At 43.8% G+C, this 27,028-nt stretch overlaps 1 protein-coding gene across 11 annotated transcripts; it reads left to right on the forward strand.

Annotated features, from left to right (window-relative positions):
- The first annotated feature begins 216 nt into the window (after positions 1-216).
- Positions 217-26,863, forward strand: NFYA (nuclear transcription factor Y subunit alpha). 11 transcript variants are annotated; one of them, XM_062186076.1, is made up of 10 exons: positions 217-350; positions 7,220-7,367; positions 8,768-8,851; positions 12,355-12,501; positions 17,957-18,088; positions 18,271-18,376; positions 19,433-19,581; positions 20,653-20,826; positions 21,642-21,743; positions 24,477-26,863. In XM_062186076.1, the coding sequence occupies exons 2-10, from the start codon at positions 7,293-7,295 to the stop codon at positions 24,528-24,530; spliced, it is 1,023 nt and encodes a 340-aa protein (XP_062042060.1). In that variant the 5' UTR covers positions 217-350; positions 7,220-7,292; the 3' UTR covers positions 24,531-26,863. The 11 variants fall into 11 exon arrangements, with proteins under 11 accessions (XP_062042060.1, XP_062042059.1, XP_062042061.1 ...); XM_062186075.1 differs by having other exon boundaries at positions 8,771-8,854; XM_062186077.1 differs by having other exon boundaries at positions 8,771-8,851.
- The last annotated feature ends 165 nt before the right edge of the window (positions 26,864-27,028 follow it).

Consider the following 27,028-nt stretch of genomic DNA (forward strand, 5'->3'; position numbering starts at 1 on the left):
TCCAGGCAGTTTTGGAAGTGCACGGTCTGGCGCGTCCGGAGGGCGCCTGCGTAACCCTTCGGCCCGAGGTGGTGTCGAATCAGGGGAGTGGGCGTGGCTTCACGGGACGCCTGCGCAGTGCTCCTCCACGGGGGGGTGGGGCGAGCTCAGCGCTGGGGCTGGGGGCGTGGTCTTAGAGGCGCCTGCGCGGAGGCGGTTGGAGGGAGGCCCGATTCCCCTTTGTTCGGGTTCGCCATTTTGCCAGGCAGCGGCAGTGGCGGCGGCAGCGGCGGCTGGAGCCTCTGATTGGGTTTCGGGGTCCGGTACTGGAGCCAATCAGCGCGGGCAGCGAACCGGGGGAGCGAGGCACGGTGAGTGTGAGGAGCCAATATCCAGCGGCCCAGAGCCGGCCCCAGCGCCCCGATTGGCGGGTCTCGCTGACCACTCAGGAGAGGCCCAGGCGCCCGTCGAGCCCGGGGAGCCGAGCTGAGCCTGACCGAGTGGGGCGGCCGGCGGCCCCGGCCTGGAACCGGCAGGCGCTTCGGGTCACTGCCGGCCGAGGCCTGCAGGGGCCGCCGCGCGCGGGATGGCAGCCCCGGGAACAGACCCATCGGGGTCCCGATCCTCACAGGGTGCCAGTGGGGGACGCACCTCCTCTGCGCCCACCTTTAGGCTCAGGCCTTCGGGCCCGGGGCCCGGGGGCGGTGGGGCCCGGCCGCGAACGCCCCTTCCCACAGATACACGCACTCGGGCCCCGGGGCCTCGGCGGCTTCCTCCCGACCGGCGCGGCCTCACAACCTCCCGAGCTGCGGCCCTCTGGACAGGAAGTGTCCTCCCGCGGGGCCCGCGCCCCCGGCCTGTGTGTGCCGCCCCGCTGGGTCGGGAGGGAGGCCGGGCAGACGCGCGCCGCGGCCCCGGGGCCCGAGTGCGGCGGCGGGAGGCTCGGCCCGCCCCCGCCCGGCTGCGCCACGGGCCCGCCCCGCCGCCTCCCGGGCCGGGAGGGGGTCCGTTAGCTCGCCCACCCCCCTGCCCCGCCCGCCGGCCCGGCGCTCCGGCCCGCGCCGTTACCACCCCTTTGGGCTCGTCATTTCCTCCTTCCCGCCCCGCTCGCCGGGCCGCGCCGTGCACCGCGCGCTTGGAGGCCGACCTTTCTTTCCGGCCCGGGCTGCAAGGCCGGTCCGTTCCGCGCCTGGACCCTCACTGTGGAGGAGGCACGGCCGTGCGCGTTCCTCCCCCCGGGGCCTGCACAGTTTGCTGCTCGTGTTAGTCGGCTTGCCCATTCGCACCCTTTGATCGGTCCCTGGCTCGGGGCCGCACTGTGCCTTTCTACTTTGTCATTTGCAGTGTGTCAGGTGCGACTGGCGAGCCCAAGTCCGCATAGCCTGTTGGCGTGGTGGTTTATTTTTTTTTTCCCGCCTCCCTAGTAACACTTTATAATCCCGTGCTAACATTTTCTCAGATGTTCAGAATCCTAAGAGTACTGCGGAATTTTCCCGGGGATGAGGAGATACTCCCTTGGCAGCCCGTTCTGGGGCAGGGAGTAGGTAGAGTGAATAAGAACCATCCCTGTCTGTTGACGATGGACAGGTGATCTGCCCATTACTAGCTAACGGTCAGTGCTGCAAAGGCCCCAAGTGCAGGCCTGGGAAGCACTGTGGGGTTCGCCAGCCACAGCCTGGGTACTTTTCACCGCCAGACTTTGGATTGGCTTGGAAGGGTGAAGAGATTTCTTCTGACAGGATAGAACGGACAGAAAAGCTTGTGCGCAGAGAGCGAATTTTGCTGTGTTTGGGGCACAAAGATGGGATAGAAAAAGGAGCATGAGTTTAGGCAGGACAGCCCAGCTGGCAAACATACTGTCCTGCTAAGGAAATTGTTAGGAGCAGTTATTGTGCTCGAAGTGACAGGTAGAAGGAGGCGTTTATTTTCTATCAGGGTTAGAAAAAGCAAGGTTCTGCCCACCTCTCTGGGGGAGGAAAAGGCAGTTTTCCTCCTGGGACTCTCAAAATCGTGTTTACTCCCGCGAAGCCTCCATTACAGGCCCCGGCATGTAAAGTAGGCCTTCAGTATATACATAGTGCCTGGTAGTTGTTAACCACACTTACTTGGGTCAGGAAACAGGCTGCTGGTCAGTTAAGACACCTCCTGGGACGTCCATATTCCCTGTTGGAGTGCCTGGGTTCAGGCACAGCTTCCAGTTCCAGCCTCCTGCTGATGCACACGGTGAGAGGCAGAGCAGGGTGAGGGCTGCAGTGGCTGGGTTGCTGCCCACCAATGTGGGAGATCTCTGTTGGAATCCCTGCCCCGGACTGTCAGCTTGGGCCTTGTCTGATTTGGGCCTAGGCGATGAACGATCTCTCTTTGTGCGTCTCTCTGCCTTTTCAATAAACATTTTAAAGTTTTAAGAAACCCTCCTAGTCCAGTGATATTATATTTACCTTTGGAATAGATGTTTTAACTATGGTATTTTAAACTGGGTTTGTCTGGTCACTTCAAACACCAGATAACTTCTGCTGAAAGACAACCTGCAAAAAGACTTTTTGTTTTTGTCTGGTGACTTTTGATAAACACCTCTAGGGCATCTCCCACCACCAGAAGAACAACTGCCCAGCATTTTAAAGAGGCAGTCATGTGGCCTCTAGCTTTCTCTGCATGGGGCCCTTTAGGTTGGCTGGAGTATTCTGTCCTGGTGGATGCTCTTTTCCTGTGGAGTACTTCACCCCTTCTCACACTTAAGACCAGTTCAGGTGGCACCTTTTCCCCGCACCTGCCTTGATTTATCCCCAGCTGAGAGCTGTCTCCTCCAAATTGCTGCCTAGTTTGTTTCTTGTGATCCCAATACAGGTTTTTCCTCCTTCACTAAACTGAAAGACTTCAAGTCGGGATCTTCATCAGAGTTTTCATTTTGTTTTTAAATCCTTTAGAGCAGTGTCTGGCAGGTAGTATGTTAGTGGAGAGAAGGAGCAAGTTAAGGAAGCTCCAACCCCAAAACCCTTGTAGGATGATGTGAAGCTAGTCTGTAGCAGAAAAATTGATGTAGTTTGTTTTTGAGATTGTTTATGTTGTAAATTTAGTGGGCTAATGCTTGTCATTTTTTTTCGAAAGGATTAGGAAATACTGAAGTGTCTCTTGGGTTTTATAAGGATAAATACTGTTTTTGTAAGGGTTTGTTTTGCATTTGTATGTTCTGTGTGTGCTGAGTTGTAGTAGGATGACGTGTTTGTTTTTTGACAGGCAGAGTTAGAGACAGAGAGAAAGGTCTTCCGTTGGTTCACCCCCCAACATATGTCTCTTACTGTGGTTTTGATTTTTTAAAAGTTGGAAATCCCAAGTTAGAAAGCTGCACTTCCAGGTCGGCGCTGTGGCTTAACAGGCTAATCCTCCTCCTTGTGGCGCCGGCACACCGGGTTCTAGTCCCGGTTGGGGTGCTGGATTCTATCCCGGTTGCCCCTCTTCCAGGCCAGCTCTCTGCTATGGCCCTGGAAGGCAGTGGAGGATGACCCAAGTCCTTGGGCCCTGCACCCGCATGGGAGACCAGGAGAAGCACCTGGCTCCTGGCTTCGGATCAGCACGATGCGCCGGCCACGGCAGCCATTGGAAGTTTGTGCTTCTAGTGTCTAGGTCCTTATAGAGCGAGTTCCTAGAGGTTGCCTGAGTGTCAGCTTGAAATCACGGGGCAGAGATACTCTAGGAAGAAAATTTTCTTTCATGTTAGCCAGAATCAACCCACACTTCTTTTTCTTTACCATTAAAAAAAGAAAATTCAAAGCTTTGTTAGGCGCAAGAGCCAGAGAGGCTGGCTTAATTTTGTCATAATCCTGGGCAGAGAAGCACTTCAGTGTGTCAGATTGTATTGCCATTCTGCCAGTTGATGTTCACAGTAGTAGGGACGTATGGGTTCCCTGAAGCCAGTAGCTGATAGCCCTCACCATTGACAGTCTCAGTATCGTGCTCCAAGCTGACTCACTCTGGTTAATGTGAGAGAATTGCTGCTGCATTTGAAGCTGCTTCCTTTTTTACCCTTTAGTGTACTATATGGTGGATTTAAATGTTCTTAAATTGGAACTTTTGTAGTAATAGAATAACTAGTTAAGAAGAAAGACTGTGTGGTGTTGCATTTATTAGCCAATCCCATGTACTTCAGGTATCTTTTAGTCTTGCAATTTGTGAATTTCTGGAAATTAGTTAAGGGAAGATCTTACATAGGAACAGGATTTGGGGTGGGTAAGGTGTTGGAATATAGAGGATATTTCTTTCCTCATTCTTATTTTTTCGGTCAGCTTTACTGAGATGTAGTTTAGGCACATCTTGCGCTTTGATGAAGTTTGATATGTGTATACGTATATAACCGCCGATAGAATAAAGATGTAAAATATTTTCATCATCCCTGGAAGTTCTCATGCTCCAAGCCAATCAACCTCTTCCTTTCCCCTCTCACTTCACTCTCCAGTCCCAGGGAACTACTGATCTGTTTTGTGTGGCTAGATATTGTCTTTTCAGGGTTTCATATAAATGGAATCAGATACATTCTTTCAAGCAGCACCACTTAGTCCAGCTGGAAACTTAATTTTCCTTACTGTACACAGAATTTCTCAGGTACTGACAACCAATTCAGAAGAGACTGGTGTAAAAAAGAGAAAGCAATTGATCATTGCAGTGAGAAATAACTGCCAAGGCTACTTGTGTTGCTGATCATGTTTGCTCCTTGTTGGCTGGTCTACAGGATATGTAAATCCAAATTATAGCTAGAAATCTACCTGGAGAGTATTCCATTAGCAGAAAGACAGTAATGTGGAGAACTTAGCTGTAAACCATTGTGCAGTGAAAGCATAGGCATCTGTCACTTGTGGCTCATGGACTGCATCTGTTTTAGTTTTTAAGAAGCAGACTTGATTAAATTCTTATTTAATTAAGTTTTTAGATGCAGAGGGAAGTTGAAAACATTTTGCGATAGACACCTGCATACTTACCACTTATAGTCTGCCATTGACGTTTTGTCATATTAGCCTTACCAGATATCTATCCATCTCTCCATTTACTCATCAAGATGTCTTGTTTTTTTGATGCATTTCAAAGTAAATGTTAGCTATCTGTATACTTCTCTAAATACTTGAACATACACTTGAATATATTTTGATTTCTTTGCTCACAATATGTTGAGACAACTTATAAATAATTATCTACTTTGTGTAGAGAGAGATACCTTACTTTACCCCATAATGAGGGACTCCATTAGCTACCATAATTTATCTTTTTTAAGTTTCGACTTTATGAAGGCCTAGAGAAGAAATGAAAGAAAATGTCTACATTTTGTCAATACGTACCTCCCACACCCCATATTTCCATGATGAATTACCCGTTGGTAATTTATGTAATTCTAACTTTTGAATGAAGTTTTTAAAAAATTCAGGTTTTTAAATAGCACCTCAATTTTATAATTGTGTCTTTATTTCAAAAAGGCCTCTTCAACTCTTAAAGTATGTGAGAAGGATAAATCTGTTTATTGACTGGATATTTAACGATATTAAGGATTTGCTTATTTCTTGGTTTGAAGATGATGTACATACTATAGTATCATGATAAAATGATAAACAAGTCTGTACTCTTAAAAGTAGGTGTTGCAGTGTTTACCAAGTTTTGGAATAATAAAGTGTTGAGATTTGCTTCAGAATCATCCAGGGAGGAGTTAGAGAGTGAAAGAGGCATATGTGAACTAGGATTGGCCATGCTGAAATTGGGGACGAAGGTTTGTATACTGTTCTACTTTTGTAGTTATATGAAAACTACCATAAGAAAAGATTAAAATTATACAATAGAAGGTAGATTGTTACAGATACTCAGATTCAAGACTGAGGAATGTCTTAAGTTCTTTTTAGAGAAAAATCACAGTCTTAGTCATTTAAAACTTTTTCTGAGGTAGGCATTTGGTCTTGCTGTTAGGACAGTGGGTAGGCCGGCTGCATCTCATGGCAAAGTATTTAGGTTCCATTCCTACTCTGTTCTTGACTCTAGCTTCCTGCTGGTGCAGTCTGGGAGCAGTGGTGATTGCCCAGGTGATTGCACTGCTGCCCATGTTAAGGACCTGGATTGAGTCCCCAGTTCCCACCTTCAGTCCAGCTAGGAGGCTGTTGTGACCAAAGTTTTCCTTATATGATAGTCACCCCATAGCCATAAGGCATATCACCAAGACTCAGTGCATGTCTGAAAGAGTGAACAGTTTTGAACCTTATATATTTTGTTTTTCCTGTACTTTGTGCAGCATTGCCACATAATCACAGGGTTGTTCCGTCCTTGAGTATTTAATGCCCTGATGCCTCTTTTGTCTCACTAATCTTTTACATTGGGATTACTGTTAAGTAAAACAAGGGTTACATGGACACAGCACTGCTGTACCACCACCGTTGATCTGATACGCAAGATAGCTGCTGTGTAACTAATGGACAGGTAACATACACAGAGTGGATACACCAAAGATGTGGTCCTTGTCCTTGGTGAGGCATGGCATGGCACGACTTTATTGCATTACTTAGAAAGGACTGCAGTTTAAGACTTGTGGATTGTGTGTTTCAGACCTTGGTTGACCCAGGGTGACTGAAACCACACCAAAGATGAAACTGTAGATGAGGAGGCTACTGCATCTAATCTATAAATATCATTGTCTTCATATAATTTCTTTTTATTGCTTGCTCTGGATTAAAACATAAACTCCTAACCCGTCACTAGAGCTTTCTTAATGCTACCTAGTGGAGATTCTGATAAGCAAAATATGTGACTTCAGTTCCGAGGTAAACTGAAATGAACCCTTGGAGTTTTAAAACGCTTACTAAATGTGGTGGACCAGTGTAACGTGTTTGGTGGGCAGCAAATGTGTTTTACAAGTTAAAAAAACATATTCTCTAATGCATTTTGTGCATGCCCTAAAATCAGTGCTAACCATGTCTTGTGACAGAGATTTTAGCTTAATGAGTATTTCTAAGGTAGAAGTGTTGCTCTGGAAGTATTGAAAAGTAAGGCTGCCAACGAGAAATTACTAAAAGCATTTTCAAAACATGGGAAGATAGCATTAGGATACTGTTGCTATGATTGTGCTATTATAATCCTAGTTAAAAATATAAACATTTCTTATTCTCTTCTCCTGTTTTCTTGCAAATAAAGTACAATGATAAGTGGTCAAGGTTAATTATCTGGCAAGGCCTTCATTGAAAATCTCATTTTAGTTTTTTTCCCAACCTTTTAATAGGAGCGTACTTCACAGTCATCTAGGATCTTCAGAGTGAAGCTCCCTGTGGGCAGGATCCACACTTGGAGAGACTATGGAGCAGTATACAGCAAATAGCAATAGTTCGACAGAGCAGATTGTTGTGCAGGCTGGACAAATTCAGCAGCAGGTATGGAAGTAAAACTGCTTTAAATATCACAGCAAATAGAGCTGATAATAGCACCACTCAATTGGTTGGTTTATTACTGTGGAGAATTTTCTGAGAGAAATCAGATCTTGTGAAATCCTGGGTCTGATGACTTGTGCTGAAAGACTATATCCAGTCCATGGCTACTAGAATCTGGTTTTCATGGGGGTCTGCTCTGATTGGCCCTTTATCTTATCCAAAGTCAGAACATCCATTCTGTTCTCAGATGGAAATTTAAAGTTAGATTTTTTTCTGGATTTGGTTTGGGTGTTTCTTTGCTTATTTGAGCTAACTTGTGGTTTAATACGGGTTTGGTCAGCTTTCAAGAAATACATTTTTCTTTGATTGGGTCATAGATAACATTAGGATAATAGTCAGCTAGTCCTATGGATAAGCACAGACTAGAAAGGAATTTATTCCTGCTGGCTTATTGCTAAGTAAGACATTGTTTTTTTGAATTTATACTTGGATTTCTTTTGGTTAAAACTTTACTTTTTTCCCTATCCCTAGAAGAAAAAAAAAGATTGATTCTACTTCTTTAGGCCAAGAGTGATACCTTGGTAATATATTGTTTTCAAAATGAAACTTAGCTAATACAGAAAAGTAGTTGAATCCAGAGGGCAAAGAAAGTTAATCTAATCTAATGATCCAACAAAAGAGCTACTCTTGATAAAAAGAAATTAATAACTTGAATCCCTTGCTTTGACTCCCTTCCATGCAGCTGCTATGACTTTGGGAGCTACTTTAACTGCCGTTTTAGAGAAGAGTATTGCAAAAAAGGGCCTTCCATTCAGACCAGTGCCATGGTGGGTGGATATTTGTTCTGCAGACCTTCCTAGGGGGTGGAAGTGTGGTGGGGGGAAGGAATAAAACTATAAGATTGAATCACAGAAAACATTGCTTCTAGGGTGGTCCAGCTGTGTAGACACAATCTTACCTTGGGAACGTAAGAGCGGTGACCTCGTATTGAAGATGATGTGGTTAATTCTTTCTTTGTGATTGGGTTAAGCCCCAGAAATTCTTCCCTGTTGCTTCAAGGCTGTTATAATACGGTAACTTCATTCTTGTGAACTCCACTGAGGAAAGAGCAATAATTGTATAAGCAGAAGGATCAAATTCCTAGTGGGCTGTGTTACAGATTTTGTTTTAATAATGACAGCTGTTTGACCTTTTTGAGGCATGGTAGGATATTTTGAGGTCCAATATAGGGATAAAGGGCTCATGTCTTTCATCCTTTTATCTTCAACAACACGGTTTCAGTAGAGAGAGAGTCTGTCCCTTTTGAAAGACTTCCCTCCTCTCACAAGAGGTAAGGCAATCTCATGTCTTGTAGTTCATTTCCTTCCTGACGCATTTCAAGCTCTTCCTGTTCCTGTTCTCAGCAGCAGGGTGGTGTCACTGCTGTCCAGTTGCAGACTGAGGCCCAGGTGGCATCCGCCTCAGGCCAGCAAGTCCAGACCCTCCAGGTAGTGGTGCCCTCTCTGACTCTCTGTGAGCACTGCATGAACTTCTCTACTCCTCACGTCTGGTGCTGTTTGTGTTAGGCTCTAAGGTCGGCATGGCACAGTCAGTTGCATGTCTTTGGTGCCGCTAATTTGTCTTTGAGGCTTATAAGATGCCAGTTTTCTAATGCTTCATGCCAAGTCATGTAGTGGCTGACCCCTGTATGAAGTTTGTGAAAACTACATTTGGCTAGTGTGTTTCTTTGGGAGTACCTAGAAAAATGGTATGAGTGACAGGAAGAAGTTCTTACAAGTGGCGTTCTGACTTAATCAGTGCCCAAGCTCTGTCATCTGCTTGCCTGGTAAAATGTCATGAGCTTGCATTATAGTGAAGAAGATACACACGCATGTAAACTAGGCTAGTCTGTGCCTTATTTTTAATTAAAAGAGAAGCTCAACTTCAAAATAACCATTGCACTTGTCAAGGTATATCTACACACTAAATGTTAGTTTCTTGTTAACTACTACTTTTTCATTACCTTTTCTGAGGAAATAGTGATCTGATTACTAGAACCACAAAGAGTACCTCACATAGCTCTTGACTGCGCAGGATGGGATGTGCTGTCACATCTTAGGTGTTAGAGCCACTGTAAGAATTCTTAGTTAACCAACATGGTTCTATAACATTATGTATGGCCAAGTTAAATATCATAAGTTGGCCAACTCCTATGTAAGAATGAATGTAGGAAAGGCCGGCGCCACGGCTTAATAGGCTAATCCTCCGCCTTGCGGCGCCAGCACACCAGGTTCTAGTCCCGGTCGGGGCACCGATCCTGTCCTGGTTGCCCCTCTTCCAGGCCAGCTCTCTGCTGTGGCCAGGGAGTGCAGTGGAGGATGGCCCAAGTGCTTGGGCCCTGCACCCCATGGGAGACCAGGAGAAGCACCTGGCTCCTGCCATCGGATCAGCGCAGTGCGCCGGCAGCAGCGCGCCTACCGCGGTGGCCATTGGAGGGTGAACCAACGGCAAAGGAAGACCTTTCTCTCTCTCTCTCTCTCTCACTGTCCACTCTGCCTGTCAAAAAATAAATAAATAAATAAATTCAAAAAAAAAAAAAAAAGAATGAATGTAGGAAAGCTAGTCTTCTCTGTGTCTTTAGGAAATTTTGACTGAAATTACCTTATTTTTGAGAAATGGGCAGGATTTAGGTTCCCTGCCTTTTCCTCCTAATTTAGCAGAGACAGTTCAGCTCAGTTCAAAGTAGGACCTAGAATGTAGACTTGGCATCTCAACTTGTTACCAGTGCCACTGAGTGTCCTGCAGTTAATTGTCCCTTAGCGTAATCCAGTTACCCTCTCGGTGCCCACAGTAGTGTTTGCTGAGGACATATAACCAATTCTTAACACCAATTAGAAGCTAGGGCAAGCTGAGCTTATAGGTACTCCTGAACTGTACTTCAATCTCAGAGTTCCACAGCATGTTCATGTTTTTCATGCCTGCTTCCTCTTACTGATGTATAAAAGAATATTTTGGACTGTCATCACCCACTGCGCAATGGGAACGTAACATACTGCTAACTGTGTGGCTTCTTTCCTGATGCATGTGTCCTTGTAATCATTCCCATGCTACAAACACGGAACTGTTTGAGTCTCAAATTGTGTATCGTGTACACATACAGCATGTCAGTGGGGGAAGAAATGAAGATGATGGGTAGCCATAGATTGTATTTGAAAGAAATAGATAGAAATCATGTAAACCTTTCCTTTAGGAGTCTTATTAGTTTTGGAGAATTTTAAACAGTTCCTTCCATTGTCCATGTGATAAGTATTCTGAAAAGTCCTTCCTGATAAAGCACGTGCACTGGTATAGCAGAGGGAATTTGAATAGGGAAGTAATTGATGGAGAACACATGAGAAAGGCCATGAAGTCCTTAAAGGTAATGTGGAATTTCTCAAGAGATAGTTCAACAAAACCTAGGATTTACACATTACTGGTAGTTCTGATCAGTGGTGGTGATGGTTAGAAGACCTTACTTAATCTACATGTCTAGGACAGATTGATCTTTTATTTGAACATACTTTTACTGGCATTAAGAATAAATATTTTAGTCATGAATTTTTTTTCTGTTAGAAATAATTCTTCAGGGATGAAATTTGAAAGTTTTAGACTTTATTCTGTTGATCAGTTCATTTCTAAAGTCTTGACTTCTAGAAAGCTTTCTGCTGGGTATTTTTATGTTGGGACTACAGATGTGACAGACCACTTGAAGTGACCTGGCTTCCAGACTGGCCTATTTATTCATAGGAGTTTGAAAGTTGGAAATTCTATTTGTGCACCTGACTAGTCTATGTAATTTCAATATTTCTCATTGCTTTTTTTTTTTTTAAGATTTATTTATTTATTTATTTGAAAGGTAGAATTACGGAGAGGCAGAAAGAGAGAGAGGTCTTCCATCCACTGGTTCACTCCCCAAATGGCCGCAATTGCCAAGCTGAGCTAATCCGAAGCCAGGAGCTTCTTCTAGGTCTCCCACATGGGTTCAGGAACCTAAGGACTTGGTCCATCTTCTGTTGCTTTCCCAGGCCTTGGCAGAGAGCTGGATCGGAAGTAGAGTAGCCAGGTCTCAAACCGGCGCCTATACTTCCAGGGAATCTTTAGTAATGGGATTTTTTTTTTTTAAGATATCTTTATTTATTTGAAAGGTAGAGAGACAGAGACAGGGAAATTTTTCATCCAGAGCTGGGTCAGTCTGAAGCCAGGAGCCAGGAACTTCTGGGTCTCTCACGTCGGTACAGGAGCCCAAGGACTCGGGCCATCATCTTCTGCTTTCCCAGCCCATAGCAGAGAGCTGGATTGGAAGTGGAGCAGCTGGGATTTGAACTGGTGCCCATTTGGGATGCCAGCACTGGCGGCGGTGGCTTTACCTGCTACGCCACAGCACTGGCCCCAGTAATGGGATCTTTAAACAACCAACATGCCCAGAATTCTCAGAGTAAGGTGAAGAGGGTAAAAGGTGTGCAGTTGCATTTTTGCTTAAGAGACAATGGAGAGAAAGGGTTCTTTGCATAAACTTTGAGAGCTGCTTGCTCCCCAGCCTTCTGCTTCCCCAGCTGGGCATTATGGTTTACTCTGTTCAGGCTGTTTAGAATTTGCACTCTGCTGCCATCACCACCATCCCTCTCCATCTCGTTGCCTCCTCTGCAGCCCTCACTGGAGACCACACCTGAATATTGCCTTTTAAAGGCCAATAGCCTTGATGTTTTCATTAAATGTTTGTCATGAACGTAGCCTGTGTTTGATGATGAATGCCTTATATCTGTTGAGACTGCCCAAGGACTCTAGATATAGTCCATTATATCCGACCTTAAAGTAGTCAACTTGGCATGTAGCCAAGGATAGACACTAAGGGAATAAGTCTTCTACTTTTTCCTTCTAGCAAGGCAACAGAATAGTTCCAGTGATTGTGTGTTGATAAAAGCTATTTTATCTCTTAATTTTACTTCATTGTTACTATTTTGTTTCATTCTAGGTCCAGGGGCAGCCATTAATGGTACAGGTCAGTGGAGGTCAGTTAATCACATCAACTGGCCAACCCATCATGGTCCAGGCTGTCCCTGGTGGACAAGGTCAAACCATCATGCAAGTACCTGTATCTGGGACACAGGGTTTACAGCAGGTGAGTGGTATAAAAACTGTCGAAACAGTATGTCAGAGGATAAGTTTTATGGAACAGGATGTTGCAAAGTCTTTGACAATTAACATTGCATTGAAACGCATCTTACCCCCCATTTTGCATTTAGCCAATTTTCTACCTTTATGTTATAAAGCAAAATAATGCAGAAACTGGATGTGTAGGAAGGACTAAGATATTAGGGCATCGTTTTGAATAGCTGTGAGGAATATAGAGACATGAGAATCTAGTTTATAAAGTGATTTGGTAATGTGACTTACTTTGGCACTTCCAGGAGGTGGGAGAAAAAATTTAATCTGCTTTGTAAATTGTTGTCTTGGGTCAAAAATGTTTTTGTTTGTTTCTTTCCATATACTGTCATTTGGGTCACCAAGCAAGTAATAAAGAAAGTATTTCACTTCCAACCTAAACACCAGAAAAATTTAATAACCTTAAATTCTTTATTTTAAAAGTATTAAAAATAAATAACTGATGTTTTTCCTGGAAAGTTAGGAGAACAAAACGAACAAAAGAGAAAGTTAATTAAATAGAAAACTAACAGAAATGTAAAAAGGATAAATAGAAACTAGATTCTTTAAACCAATAAAATATGTAAATCCACTTAAAAGACTTTAAGAAACAGAATGTTAAAAGTAAATAAGAGAGCTGGCGCCGCAGCTCAATAGGCTAATCCTCCACCTGCGGTGCTGGCACACCAGGTTCTAGTCCCGGTCGGGGCGCCGGATTCTGTGCTGGTCACCCCTCTTCCTGTCCAGCTCTCTGCTGTGGCCAAGGAGTACAGTGGAGGATGGCCCAGGTTCTTGGGTCCTGCACCCGCATGGGAGTCCAGGAGAAGCACCTGGCTACTGGCTTTGGATCAGCGCGGTGCTCCGAACACAGTGCACCGGCCGCAGCGGCCATTGGAGGGTGAACCAACGGCAAAAAGAAGACCTTTCTCTCTGTCTCTCTCTCTCTCTCTGTCCACTCTGCCTGTCCAAAAAAATAAAAATAAAAAATAAGAGAAAGATATAGAAGAGATTAAAAGAAAGGTGTAGGCAACTCTGGGGTTGCTTTTTTTTTTTTTTTTTTTTTTGGACAGGCAGAGTGGATAGTGAGAGAGAGACAGAGAGGTCTTCCTTTTTGCCGTTGGTTCACCCTTCAATGGCCGCTGCGGCCGGCGCATCTCGCTGATCAGGAGCCAGGTGCTTCTTCTGGTCTCCCATGAGGGTGCAGGGCCCAAGCACTTGGGCCATCCTCTACTGCCTTCCTGGGCCATAGCAGAGAGCTGGCCTGGAAGAGGGGCAACCGGGATAGAAACCGGCGCCCCAACCGGGACTAGAACCTGGTGTGCTGGTGCTGCAAGGCGGAGGATTAGCCTAGTGAGCCATGGCGCCGGCCTATTTTAAAATTAGAGACACCAGGGCAGGCATCGTGGTGCAGATGGTTCAGCAGCACTTGTGTTGCCCGCTTCCCATTATCAGAGCACCAGTTCAAGTCCTGGCTACTCTGCTTCTGATCCAGTTTCCTGCTGATGCATCCTGAGAGGCAACAGATTATGGCCCAACTACCTGGGCCCTTGCCACACACATGGGAGATCCAGATGGAATTCCAGGCTCCTGGCTTTGGTGTGGCCTAGCCCTGGCTATTACAGTGGACCAGCAAACAAAAGATTGTTGTCTGTCTGCCTGTCTGTCTCTGTCTTTCAAATAAATGAAAGTAAATGTATAAAAAAAATAGACTTACAAAAGTTGTCAAACATTTTTTAAAAGTGATTAGAATTGGGGCCGATGCTGTGGCATAGAGGGTAAAGCTGCCGCCTGTGACACTGGCATCTGTGTGGGTGCTGGTTCAAGTCCCAGCAGCTGCTCTGCTTTTCATCCAGCTGCCTGCTAGTGCACCTGGGAAAATGGTGGAGAGTAGCCCAAGTGCTTCGGCCCCTGCACCGACATGGGAGACTTGGAAGAAGCTCCTGGCTTTGGATTGGCCCCAGCTCAGTTTGCTGCAGCCATTTGGGGAGTGAACCAGTAGATGGAAGATATCTCTCTCTCTCTCTCTCTCTCTCTCTCTCTCTCTCTCTCTTTCTCACAATCTGCTTTTCAAATAAATCAATAAAATTTTTTAAAAAGTGATTAGCATAGATATAGAGAAAAGAAAATACTCATTAATTTCAAATTATAAAGTCATTTTGGAAAGGTGTCTTACTATCTTTTAAATCAGGGATAGGAAGTGTCATGTAAAGCCCTCAGAATTATTGGGTCTGGTGCTGCCAAGGCAACCACAGACAGGACTTGACACTCAAGAAATCTATATGAGGCTAATTTTTAAGTTGACAATTTTTATAGCCTGAAAATGATGTTACAAATATGTAAATGGCCCTTGGCAGACAGATTCCCCACCTCTGTTTCAAATACATAAACTTTGGGGCCAGCGCTGTGGTGTAGCAGGTAAAGCTGCTGCCTGTGGTGCCGGCATCCTATATGAGTGCTGGTTCAAGTCCCAGCTGCTCCACTTCAATCCAGCTCTCTTCTATGGCCTGGGAAAGCAGTGAAGGATGGCCCAAGTGCTTGGGCCCCTGCACCTGCGTGGGAGACCTGGAGGAAGCTCCTGGCTCCTGGGTTCAGATCAGCACAGATCCAGCACAGATGTGGCCCTCAGGGAGTAAAACCAGCGGATGGAAGACCTCTCTCTCTCACTCTGACTCTGCCTCTGCCTCTCTGTAACTTTGCCTTTCAAAATAAAATAAAATAAATATTTTTAAAAATACTTAGGCCGGCGCCACGGCTCAATAGGCTAATCCTCTGCTTTGCGGCGCCTGCACACCGGGTTCTAGTCCCGGTCGGGATGCCGGATTCTGTCCCAGTTGCCCCTCTTCCAGGCCAGCTCTCTGCTGTGGCCCGGGAGCGCAGTGGAGGATGGCCCAAGTCCTTGGGCCCTGCACCCGCATGGGAAATCAGGATAAGCACCTGGCTCCTGCCATCGGATCAGCGCGGTGCACCGGCCGCAGTGCGCCAGCCGCAGCGGCCATTGGAGGGTGAACCAACAGCAAAAAGGAAGACCTTTCTGTCTCTCTCTCTCTCACTATCCACGCTGCCTGTCCAAAAAAAAAAAAAAAACTTAAACCTTTTTATTTAGTAATCTGACATTTGAGACTGTCAAAAGAAAAGTGTTAGTAGTAGGGAGAAAATATACAAAGAAATCACAGTATAGCACTAGTGAAGAACATGTAATCTGTAGTAAAAAGGATGAATGGTTGACTCAATAGTGGAGTATTTTATCTTTGTAATTAACCAGTTTTCCACAGTTATATGATGTGAGCATGGAAAGGAGGGTGAGGGGGGAACTATTAACTTGCTATATAAGTAGAAAAAAATACAGCCATGATCACACTGCTTGTAAATCAAAGTTGGAATGTTGCTCATTCCTTTGTATTTTTATGCATAATTTTTGGGCATAATTATAGCACACAGGTAGTGAGAGGTTGCCTTGTTTTAATTCCATCATAATGTTCAATCAATTTGATGAATCAGAATTTCTAATTTACAAAGTATTTAAGGATTTTGCTTTTGTGGGTTAAGTTACTATAGACATTTAGGCAGGATCTTTTATTTTTTTCATTTGAATTCTTTTTTTGTTGTTTAAAGATTTATTTATTTGATAGAGTTACAGAGAGGCAAAGAGAGAGGTCTTCCAACCACTGGTTCACTCTCAAATGGCCACAATGGCCAGAACTGGACTGATCTGAACTCAGGAGCCAGGAGCTTCCTCCCTGTTTTCCATGTGGGTGCAGGGGTCCAAGCACTTGGGCCATCTGCTGCTGCCTTCCCAGGCCATAGCAGAGAACTGGATCAGAAGTGGAACAGCCGAGACTCAAACCGGTGCACATATGGGATGCCAGTACCTCAGGTGGTAGCTTTACCTACTACGCCACAGTGCCAGCCTCTTTCAGTTGTACTCTTACAGTAATTTCTTTGAAGTGAAGGTTGCTTGGGCAAAGGATAAGCGCAGTTTTAAGGCAATTGGCATACTTTTGCCAAGACACAGTTGTAGTTAAGATTAAAAATAGTTTCTGCATTTCTCCATGCATAAATGTATGAGGCTTTAAATATATTTTCTCTGTGTGCTTTCCTCAATTTCACACTACTGTTTCATTTCAGTTGTCTCTCTTCCTCCTTTTTAGCCTGCTTTTCCTTCTTTTTCCCCATTGTTGAATAGAGACGTGTGATACAGTGCTGGGAACAAAACATTGTGAGTGCAGTGACTCAGCTTCATTCCCAGGTCTACCATTAAACAGGGTTTACGATCTTGGCCGCCTCACTCACCTGAGTTTCCTCAACTAAAAATTCAGTTTATATCAGTTGATGTCTTGGGTTCATTCTAGCTCTAAATTCTGTGATTTGTGGGTTGTTTTTGCTATGAGATTTGATAGTGTTGTCTTATTTCCCTGCTTCCAAGTAAGACTAACTGATCAAGCTAAAGAAATCATTTTCTGTTATATGCTTGTAGAGCTCTAGTTTCATAGTCTTAGAATGTTATAGGCCTGTGCCGTGGCTCACTAGGCTAATCCTCCGCCTTGCAGCGCTGGCACACCGGGTTCTAGTCCCGGTTGGGGCGCCGGATTCTGTCCCGGTGGCCCCTCTTCCAGTCTAGCTCTCTGCTGTGGCCCTGGAGGGCAGTGGAGGATGGCCCAAGTGCTTGGACCCTACACCCTCATTGGAGACCAGGAGAAGCACTTGGCTCCTGGCTTTGGATCAGCGCGGTGTGCCAGCTGCAGCGGCCATTGGAGGGTGAACCAACGGCAAAAAGGAAGACCTTTCTCTCTGTCTCTCTCTCTCTCACTATCCACTCTGCCTGTCAAAAAAAAAAAAAAAGAATGTTATATAAGAAATTCTCTGAAGTATTCTTTAGATAGCCTTTTTTTTTCAGAGTATTAGGAAAAGTCTATACATGGATTTCAAAATTTTTATACTGAAAATTTTTTTTAAGTTTTATTTATTTGAAAGGCAGAGTTACTGAGAGAGAGAGATTTTCTATCTTCTGGTTCACTCCCCAAGTGGCTGCAACTGCCAGGGCTGGGCCTGGCCAGAGCAAGCAGCCAGGAGCTTCTTCCAAGTCTCCCATGTGAGGTCAGGGGCCCTAGCACTTGGGCCATCCTCTGCTGCTTTCCCAGGCTTAATATCAGGGAGCTGGATTGGAAGTGGAGCAGCTGGGACTTGAACTGGTACATTCAATACAGGATGCTGGCATCATAGGACTTAACCCTCTGTGTCATGACACTGACTCCCCCCTTTCATTTCATGAATAGAAAATAAAATAGTCTCTAATTCATAATTGACAACAAGATTCCTATTTTTGTCTTCTTTAGAATAGCTCCTGCTTTTTAGAGGAATTTGAATAATTTTCAGAGCCCAAGGGAAACCAGTGTCGGTAGGGTACTATCCTTTCTTTGTGTTTACTTCCACAGATCCAGTTGGTTCCTCCAGGACAGATCCAGATCCAAGGTGGGCAGGCTGTGCAGGTGCAGGGCCAGCAGGGCCAGACTCAGCAGATCATCATTCAGCAGCCCCAGACGGCCGTCACAGCTGGCCAGACTCAGGTAACTCCTCCAGCGCTGTCAACACAGGAGCACAGCAGATTTGGAAGGGTCAGACAGCTGAGCCAGATATTTCATATTTTGTGGAAACAGGAGTGAAGAGCATCAAAGATGTTTTCTTAAGAAGGGCACATGGTCATTTTCTTTGTGGTCCATTTAATTGTGTCGTTTTTTATCTCCTACAGACGCAGCAGCAGATCGCTGTCCAGGGGCAGCAAGTGGCACAAACAGCCGAAGGACAGACCATTGTCTACCAGCCAGTTAACGCAGACGGCACCATTCTCCAGCAAGGTAGGGGTGCCATAAGTTTCCCTGGACCACTTGGGGCATTCTTTTTATCCCTTGAACAACACACAAAAGGTCTGTTGCTGCTTATGCTTATTCCCTTTCCCCTGTCACTTCAATATTAATCGATTCCAAGAAGACTTCTTGTATGCCTACTATAGATAACAGCACTTTACTGTATACGTAATATTTGATAAAAGGGAAAGAAGAGTTCCCAGAGAGCCTCTAATACAGTAAGGGAGATTGGAACAAGTAAATTCAATATGGAGCTCTTTTGGAAGTATGTTCTAGAAAAAGATGACACATAAATAAAGGAGAGATCTGTTAGCTAGGGAGGAAGAGTACTTGAACTAGACTTGAATGTTTTGGGAAGTATTTGTCAGCTATTCAGATAGTTAATCCAGAAAAGATATCTCAGGTTCCATGACCAAAGGTTTGACTTGTGATATAAATTTTGCAGTACATAAGTTCTAGACTGTGCATTAACCGTGTCTGTGATTCAGAGGAGGGTCTGACTTGATTGAGTCATGGCAAGAGCTCACACAAATGATGATTGATTTCCTCAATGTGCTGTTAATTTTGGGAGGATTTGAAGCACTTGATTTAATTTTAAGTTTTGGTCCTGCAACAGACTCATTGTCAGTCCAAGATAAGCAAATTGTAAGTTCATAAAATCTCAGTCCTAAAGTAGTCTGTTCCATGTACAAGGTCAGTGGGTATAGCTAAAGTCAGAATGAGCCATGGAAGGGTGGGCTCTAGCCTTTCTCACCCACTTTTGGAAACTTTTAATGGAATGCCTGGGGAAATGTCCATTTGAAGAATAGATTTCATCAGAACTGGGAATAGAATTTCAAAGATTGTGATTACTTGGATTATATATAGCAAAACAAAGTAAGAGTGGGAGAGTACTTTTTTTACTTTGTGTGTTTCACTGTTTTTCCAGGGTGACTGTGTATACCAGACAGAAGAGGGACTAACTGTGTTCCCTTCTCTCTGTTCTTTATGCCTGTTTTTTTGTTTGTTTTATGTTTTATTTTCTTAAAGTTACAGTCCCTGTTTCAGGCATGATCACCATCCCAGCAGCCAGTTTGGCAGGAGCACAGATTGTTCAGACAGGAGCCAATACCAACACAACCAGCAGTGGACAAGGAACTGTTACTGTGACACTGCCAGTGGCAGGCAATGTGGTCAATTCAGGAGGGATGGTCATGGTAAGAACACTGATTGCTCAGCTCACTGTTCTCATGTGATAAAACTTCCCATATATCTATCTTTGAAGATTTCTTGAACTTACAACTCTGGCAAAGCTATATTTATAATGTTGACTTCTTGGAATTGAGATTGATCCTTAAGGCACTTAACGGTGATCTGCTTTTGCCATAACATCACAATAAACATAAATACATTCTGCACCTACTGTGTACCCAGGGACTGTTCTTGATACTGGGGATACAGCAGTGAGTAAATAGGTGTAAATGTCTAATTTTATGTAATTCTGTTCAGAATCCAAATAGTGAAGGGAGACCAGGCCACTACTGTGGTGGATGAAACAAGAAATAAACCAAAAATTGGATTGTAATCAATAGAGAAATATAAAAAAAGTGTGGTATGAATATATATTGAGAAAATGGAGAAAAAGTTGGTGATATGCATGAAAGCTAAACCCCCATATGTCAAAATAGTATGTTGAGACACAGGACCTAAAATGGATAAATTGAGAATGGGTGATGGAATTCTGCGGAGGTGAAGGAAGCTACCAGAAGAATTTATACCATTGTTCATAGTGGCTGTGGGTGGGACACAGGAGCCTGTTAACTTGTTTGTCGATCTAGTACAGTGTTGTTGTGGTTTTTTTTTTTTTTGTTTGTTTTTTTGTTTTTAGAAAAAATAGGATTGAATTAGGTCTGTGAGTCTATCTGTATTTAGTAATGCTTAGTCTGCCTTCTTTTGTGATGTTTCATTGTCTGAAAATTACTGTTTCTAACCATTAAATGGCAATAGACACACCTAGGAAGTTGAGCCATGTGTGGACATGAATTTTAGGCATGGTTATATTAGTTCTCAGTGGCTCCTGAGCCCACTGTGGCAGAATCATCTGGGATGTTTGCTTCTGAAGTGCAAAGCTTTTATGTAAATGTTTTCCAAGAGTCTGCATGTCACTAAGTACCCTATAAAAATGACTTTTTGAGGCACTCAGAAGAAAAGAGATTAACAGGGACCAAGAAACTTTGCTATGTCCACACATCAGGCCACTGATAACCCCTGGTTTCCTCTTCATGCAGATGGTGCCTGGAGCTGGCTCTGTGCCTGCCATACAAAGAATCCCTCTACCTGGGGCAGAGATGCTTGAAGAAGAGCCTCTCTATGTGAATGCCAAACAGTATCACCGTATTCTTAAGAGGAGGCAAGCCCGCGCCAAACTAGAGGCAGAAGGGAAGATTCCAAAGGAAAGGAGGGTATGTATAACACTGAGAAGGATATAAAAAGAGAACTAGGAAGTTCTACTTCAGAAATTGCCTTTGATTTCATTCATTTCTTTGAATACCTTCCAAACAATTGAAATTATATAGCAGTTCTCTTTTAGAATTGTTATTACTATATATACCTTCAGTTACAATAATGACAACAAACTAGTAGCTTAAATAAGATTTTATTTTTTTCTTACATAAAAGAATTGGAGAGAAAAACTGTCCCGAGCTGGTAGCACTTTGCTGCAGTTCTCAAGACCTCTACTTTTCCTGTCTTATTGCTCCACTGTTGTTGGTGTGCTCTTCAGAAACCAAGCTGGTTCCTTGGGCTCCAGCCTAGAAGCAAAGGGAACAAGAATGGCAGCCATTCATATCCAGCACACTTTGTTTCAGGCAAACTTTCAAGAAGTTTCCTACATCTCTTTAGTCAGAATTTAGTTCACTGGTCACACTTCCTACTAGGAAGACTAGAAATGCAGTCTTTTCCCTGTGTACCGTTTGCTCTGTTGTTTTATTTCTTACTGAGGCAGAAGGGATGGGATATATGTTAGAAGACAGCAATCTCTGCTATACTCACTTCTGCAAAAAAATTCATTTGGCATTCACTCTTAGGTGCTTATATGTAACCTGCTGTCTTACTGACTTAGTACTTTTCTCCGACACTTTTCTCTGTAATTCAAAGTCCTCATTGTCCCCTATGGCTTTGATCACAGCTGTCTTGAACTTTTAAGGATGGATTTGTGCTCTAGATAACTGTGCTGATTCTAGCTAATGGTTCAACAGCTTTATTTCCCTTGTTTCAGAAATACCTGCATGAGTCTCGGCACCGTCATGCCATGGCTCGGAAGCGTGGTGAAGGTGGACGATTTTTCTCCCCCAAGGAAAAGGATAGTCCTCATATGCAGGTGAGAATATATAGTCCTTTCGTTCTTTATTGCTTTCTATTTTCTTGGGTTGAAGCATTTAGCAACGTCTTCTGGTGTTTGCACATTCAGAGATTAATATTCTCTAAACTGGACGCAAGCTTGTGATCTTAAAAGCACTAAAGATCTTTAATCCAGTGGCCTTTCTTCTTTTTCTTCTTCTTTTTTTTTTTTTTTTTTTTTTTTTTTTTTTTTTTTTTTTTAATTTGAGAGGCAGAAAGACAGAGCTCCAGTCTGTTGGTTCACTCTGCAAATGCCTACACAGCTGGGGCTGGACCAAGGCCAGAGCCAGGAGTCTGAATGCAATCCAGTTCTCCTGTGTAGGTGACAGGAAATCCAATTTCTTGAGCCATCATTGCCTCCTCCCGGGACTGCATGGGCAGGAAGCTGGAGTCAAATTGGAGCCAGGAATTGAATCTAGGCACTCAGATAGTGAACACAAGTATCATAACCACTATACTAACGGCTTGTTCCCCAATAAGCACTATTTAATTGAATCTTTATAGCAGCCTTAATTGCCATGAAATGAGAATCATCTTCATTTTATAATTGAAACTGAAGTTTAAAAAGGTTAGTTTAGTAATTTGCCTAATGTAAAATACTCACTAAAATGGAGCAACGGAAATTCAAACCCAGGTAGTATAATTCCAGAGTTTACCCTGTTAACTACTTCACTGGCTTAGACATCTAATTCACATGTTTATTTTATAGGCATTTCTGAGTCAATGTATCCAAAATAGAATTGTGATTTGTTTTTTGCATCTGTAACAATCCATCTCAACAAATGATATGTTCATCTACCCACACTAAAGTTTCAAACTGTCCAATTCTTGAAGTTAACTTTTATTTAATTGTTCAAGATTGTTAATTTCATTAGGCTGAGCCTTGTGAAGGGTAGAGAATTTTAGTTACATTTATTGGACTTGTAATGTCCAGTTGAGAGCAAGCACTCAATAAATGTTTCTTGAATTAGTGGGTTCCTCCCATTATGTATGAGATCACATTCCACCTGCACTGTTACAGGATCCTCTAACTTGATCTCCAGTCTTATTTTTTCTTTCTTTATTTATTTTTAAAGATTTATTTATTTCCTTGAAAGTCAAAGTTACACACACACACAAAGAGAGAGAGAGCGAGAGAGGTCTTCCATCCGATGGTTCACTCCCCAATTGGCCGCAACGTCCAGAGCTGCGCCCATCCGAAGCCAAGAGCCAGGAGCTTCTTCTGGGTTTCCCACACAGGTGCAGGGGCCCAAGGACTTGGGCCATCTTTTACTGCTTTCCCAGGCCATAGCAGAGAGCTGGATTGGAAGTGGAGCAGCCGAGTCTTGAACTGGCGCCCATATGGATGCTAGCGCTTCAGGCCATGGTGTCCACCCGATCAGTCCCCTATTCACGGATGCACGCTAGCTCCTCATTTCTTAACTGCATGAAATCTCAAACTGTTTCCTATGTGGTTTCTTAGCAACTTTGTCTCTTAGCAGTCACAGTAGGCTTTCTCATTGTCCCTGTAAGTGAGCACTAAGGACTCCTTCAGTGTTACTGTTCCTCACCTGAAGTGTGAGAACGCCTCCTTTCTCATCGCTGTTCATGCATGCATGCATTTTGTGTGTATGGATGGCCAGGTGTAGGGCATTGTGTCAAGACCTATCCTCATTCTGCAAAGATGCTTCAAAAAAAATTGTGGGGAATTGGAGTTTAAAAATTAAAAAGTACACATTGTCCTTGAACTTTTTGAAGGACCCCCCCCCCCCATATTTGCTAGCAATATGACCTTGATCAAGTTGGACTGTTAGCCCTTTCTTGATAAAGTAGAATACTGATGAATATATCAGAGTAATGTTGTGGGAATTTTGAGTAATAATCTATGTTAGGCACCTAGTTAGCATATGCCAAGTGCATAGTGACTGTCCAGAAAATGCTGAATATTCTTACTCACTGTTCAAGACCCAGAAACTTTTGGCTTTTTATGGTTTTGCTTACTGAGGTTTTAGAGCCTTGGTATGGAACTTAAAGGCAGTTGCAAAAAAAGCTTTCAAGAGGTGATCCTTGTCTTCTTACTGCAGATCTTAAGTGGGAAGCAGTAGAGAGTTTACTGGAAAGAAGATTAACTGAGAGCCAAGAGATTGGGGAATTACTCCTTGCTGGGCTCCTAGCTACCTTTCTGACTTTGTCTAGGCAAGTCACTTGACCCGTCCCAGCTTCAGGTTTATCTGCAAGTGTGATATATGGATTCTAATGCTTTTCCAGCCTACTAAGTACTCAGAATTTAAATGTGGTGATCAGAAAATAACAACCAAGAAATACAGCATGACATGGTTCCTCTGTGTCTGTTTCTTAGCCACCCGAATAGTTTACCCTTAAGGGTAGTGCACAGTACAAGGTGCTTAGGAAAGAGGTACACTGTCAGCTCTGGAGTGTTTGGTGATGGAGGCCAGGCCAAGCTTTAACTCCTCCTAAGGATAAGGCTAGGGGTAAGCATTGTAGCACAGAGGGTGAAGCCACTGTTTGGGATGCCCACATCCACATCGCGTGCCAGTTAGGTCCCTGCTAATGCATCCTTGGGGGTGCAACAGAAGATGGACTACGTGTGCAGACTTTGATGTAATAGTAGGCCTTTGGTTTACTTGGCAAAGTATATTCCTTTGAGGATGAGAACCAGGCATTACTTGTTGCTTTACAAGGACTTTAATCATTATCTTGTCTTTCCCTCTAGGATCCAAACCAAGCTGATGAGGAAGCAATGACACAGATCATCCGAGTGTCCTAACCCCAGGCCATGTGATGGAGCTGATCAAGGTCATGTTCCTCACTACTGTTCAGGAAATTGATCAACTCTCGCGGGACACTGATGATCAGTCCGCCCTTTTCTACAGGACAGAAACCACTTAATTTTTAATAAGTGGCTCAGTATTACAATTGCAGCAGTGTCTGGCAAATTGAAGTTGAAAGCCTTTCTCTCACCTTTTCCGTCAGGACTGTTTCAGACTGTTGATGACATTGACATTTCATGAATGAGGAGGATGCACGGAGATACATGCCAGCCCAGCCATACTTACAGCACTTAACGTTGACTGGTGAAGCCAGCCAGCCATCTCACCAGGGGATAACAACCTCCTCAACCTAGACCGCACTCAGGGAAGCTGCAGTGCACAGCTTTCCATGGAATCTGGACAGCATCCCTCTGGTGGGGATCACAGGCTGCCTAACTGAATAGACTCTTTGTATTCAGAGATGGCTTCCAGACAAGGAAGTTCTTTCCATCTTGTGATATGGAAACAATAAATTCTCTGAGATACACTCATCTAATCTGTGGTAATAATAAGAATCTGTACAGATGGCAGGTTGATATTTTTGGACTCCAGCCAAGAGAAAGCTTCATTCTGGGGAAAAAAGAATAGAAGACACTAGCACTAAAAATATACATTGTTGAATCTCTTTTTAGCTTTGACAAGTTTTAGTCTGCTTGTCCCTCTGTTGACAGGTCATCTGGACCATAGTTCTTGCTGTGGCTCCTTTTAAGACAATTTCAAGGGTACTGGACCTTGAAACTGCCTTTGCTAAGTAAGGAACAAAGCTCTTCAACACCATCTGTGCTGAGGCACTTGAGGACATTTGCAGGTACTCCTGCCAGGCTAGAGATTTTCAATCATAGGCCTTGCAGCAGCATTGGGAATTTGAAGTTTCATGTGTGTTTCAGTCTGGAAGGAGAGAGAGTAGTATGTATCTCACGTTTTGTTTTAGAGTACGATTCTCCAGTGGATGGATACCTGGGGTTGATTCTTAAGATGAGAGAGACTAACTCATAATTACATTAAAACCTTTTAATACGCACTGAAAGGAAGAAGTATGAGATTGGGCTCTGAACAGTTTCTGGAAAGCAGTGTTCGATTACACTGACCTGCTAGAGTACCAGGAGGATGTTGGTTTTACTCCTGCTGTGCTTTGTGCTGGCCCCAGAGAGCATTCTCATTCTTCCCATGGCAGCTGATTCTTTGGTGCCAGTTTCCATTTCTTTTCTCATTTCTCCATAGATCTTGTGCAGAAAGGTTTTCACATTGAATCCATATTGTGGGAATAATCTGTAGACTAGAAGTAGATGCCTACGGGGTCAGAACGTGGGCCATGGTTCCCAGAATGGGTTGTCCCTCCACAATCCATTTCTTTTCTAGATGTTGAACCCTGAGAGAACTATGGTAGTGTTTCAGAAGTATGAGTTGCCTTCTCTGGAAATGAGGGAAAAGCCAGGAATTTCGTTGGGAAGAACATTTGGGATTGACATGCTTAGATGAGTAAAGAAAAGATACTGAACCTCAGAAGCAAACATCAGAGAGAGAGAGATTATGGTGTCGATAGAGATAGAGGTGCACAACTATGCAAAAGTACACAGGAGGGGAAATAGCTTCCTCGTGCTGGAAATTGAGCCCTCTGCCTGGCTCCAGATGCCAGAGGGGCTGACTCTGTAGAAGTCTAAGGGACAGAGTTCGGAAAGAAATTTCTCAGACCTAATTTCTAGTTCTTAAGCCAACAGCAGTTCTAAAATGCTATTTATTTGTGTTTGTAAGTTTGTACATAATACCAACGTCATTGTTGCTGAGTTTTTTTTATTGGGGGGTTGAATTTGAATTTTGTTTGAAGTGAAGTGCTTCAGCTGTCATTTGTCATTGCATTTCAGATAGCTCATGACTCTTTTATTGTAGTCATCTTAGCACACCATAATGGCCCACAAAGTGAAGGCAGGGGGCTGATGTTTTGAGTCTTTATTTGTTACTAGTTCTTTTCCTCATTTGTCCTTGGAACTGTAGTGATGACCTCACAAATGCGGAATGAATGGGTGAATAATTGGTTTAATGCATAGTCATGTCACTTTTTGAGTGCTCTTTTTGCAGGATAATTGTAAGTGTATATTTTAATTGCACTGGTACATTGCCCTATCAGTGTCTATGCCACTGGACCAATAGCATTTTTTTGCTATAGGGTGCCTGATGACGATGTCTTGATTTTCCTTTGGGACTCAACTATCTAGGTTTTTTTCCCCTCAGCAGCAGGGGAGTACTGGTGATTGATCATTGATGTCATTGCAATTGTTATTTTTTAAAATAAATTTGTAAAAATACTAAAAGGTGACTTGACTTTTCAGGAGGCTGCATCCCATGATTCTAGGCTTGGTTGACATGATTGCAATTGTGACCTGTAGAAAGACAAGTGATCTGTGGGTGGTATTCAGACCTCTTAGCTTTATCTCCCCTTAATCTCTTCTCTTTCCCT

This window comes from Lepus europaeus, chromosome 3 (genome assembly GCF_033115175.1).
Source record: "Lepus europaeus isolate LE1 chromosome 3, mLepTim1.pri, whole genome shotgun sequence".
NCBI lineage: Eukaryota > Metazoa > Chordata > Mammalia > Lagomorpha > Leporidae > Lepus > Lepus europaeus.

Coding starts and splice junctions, on each gene's coding strand:
- NFYA (XM_062186068.1), top strand. CDS start 7,293: ATGGAGCAGTATACAGCAAATAGCAATAGTTCGACAGAGCAGATTGTT. Junction 18,089..18,270: donor TCACAGCTGGCCAGACTCAG/GTAACTCCTCCA, acceptor TATCTCCTACAG/ACGCAGCAGCAGATCGCTGT. Junction 20,827..21,641: donor AGATTCCAAAGGAAAGGAGG/GTATGTATAACA, acceptor CCCTTGTTTCAG/AAATACCTGCATGAGTCTCG.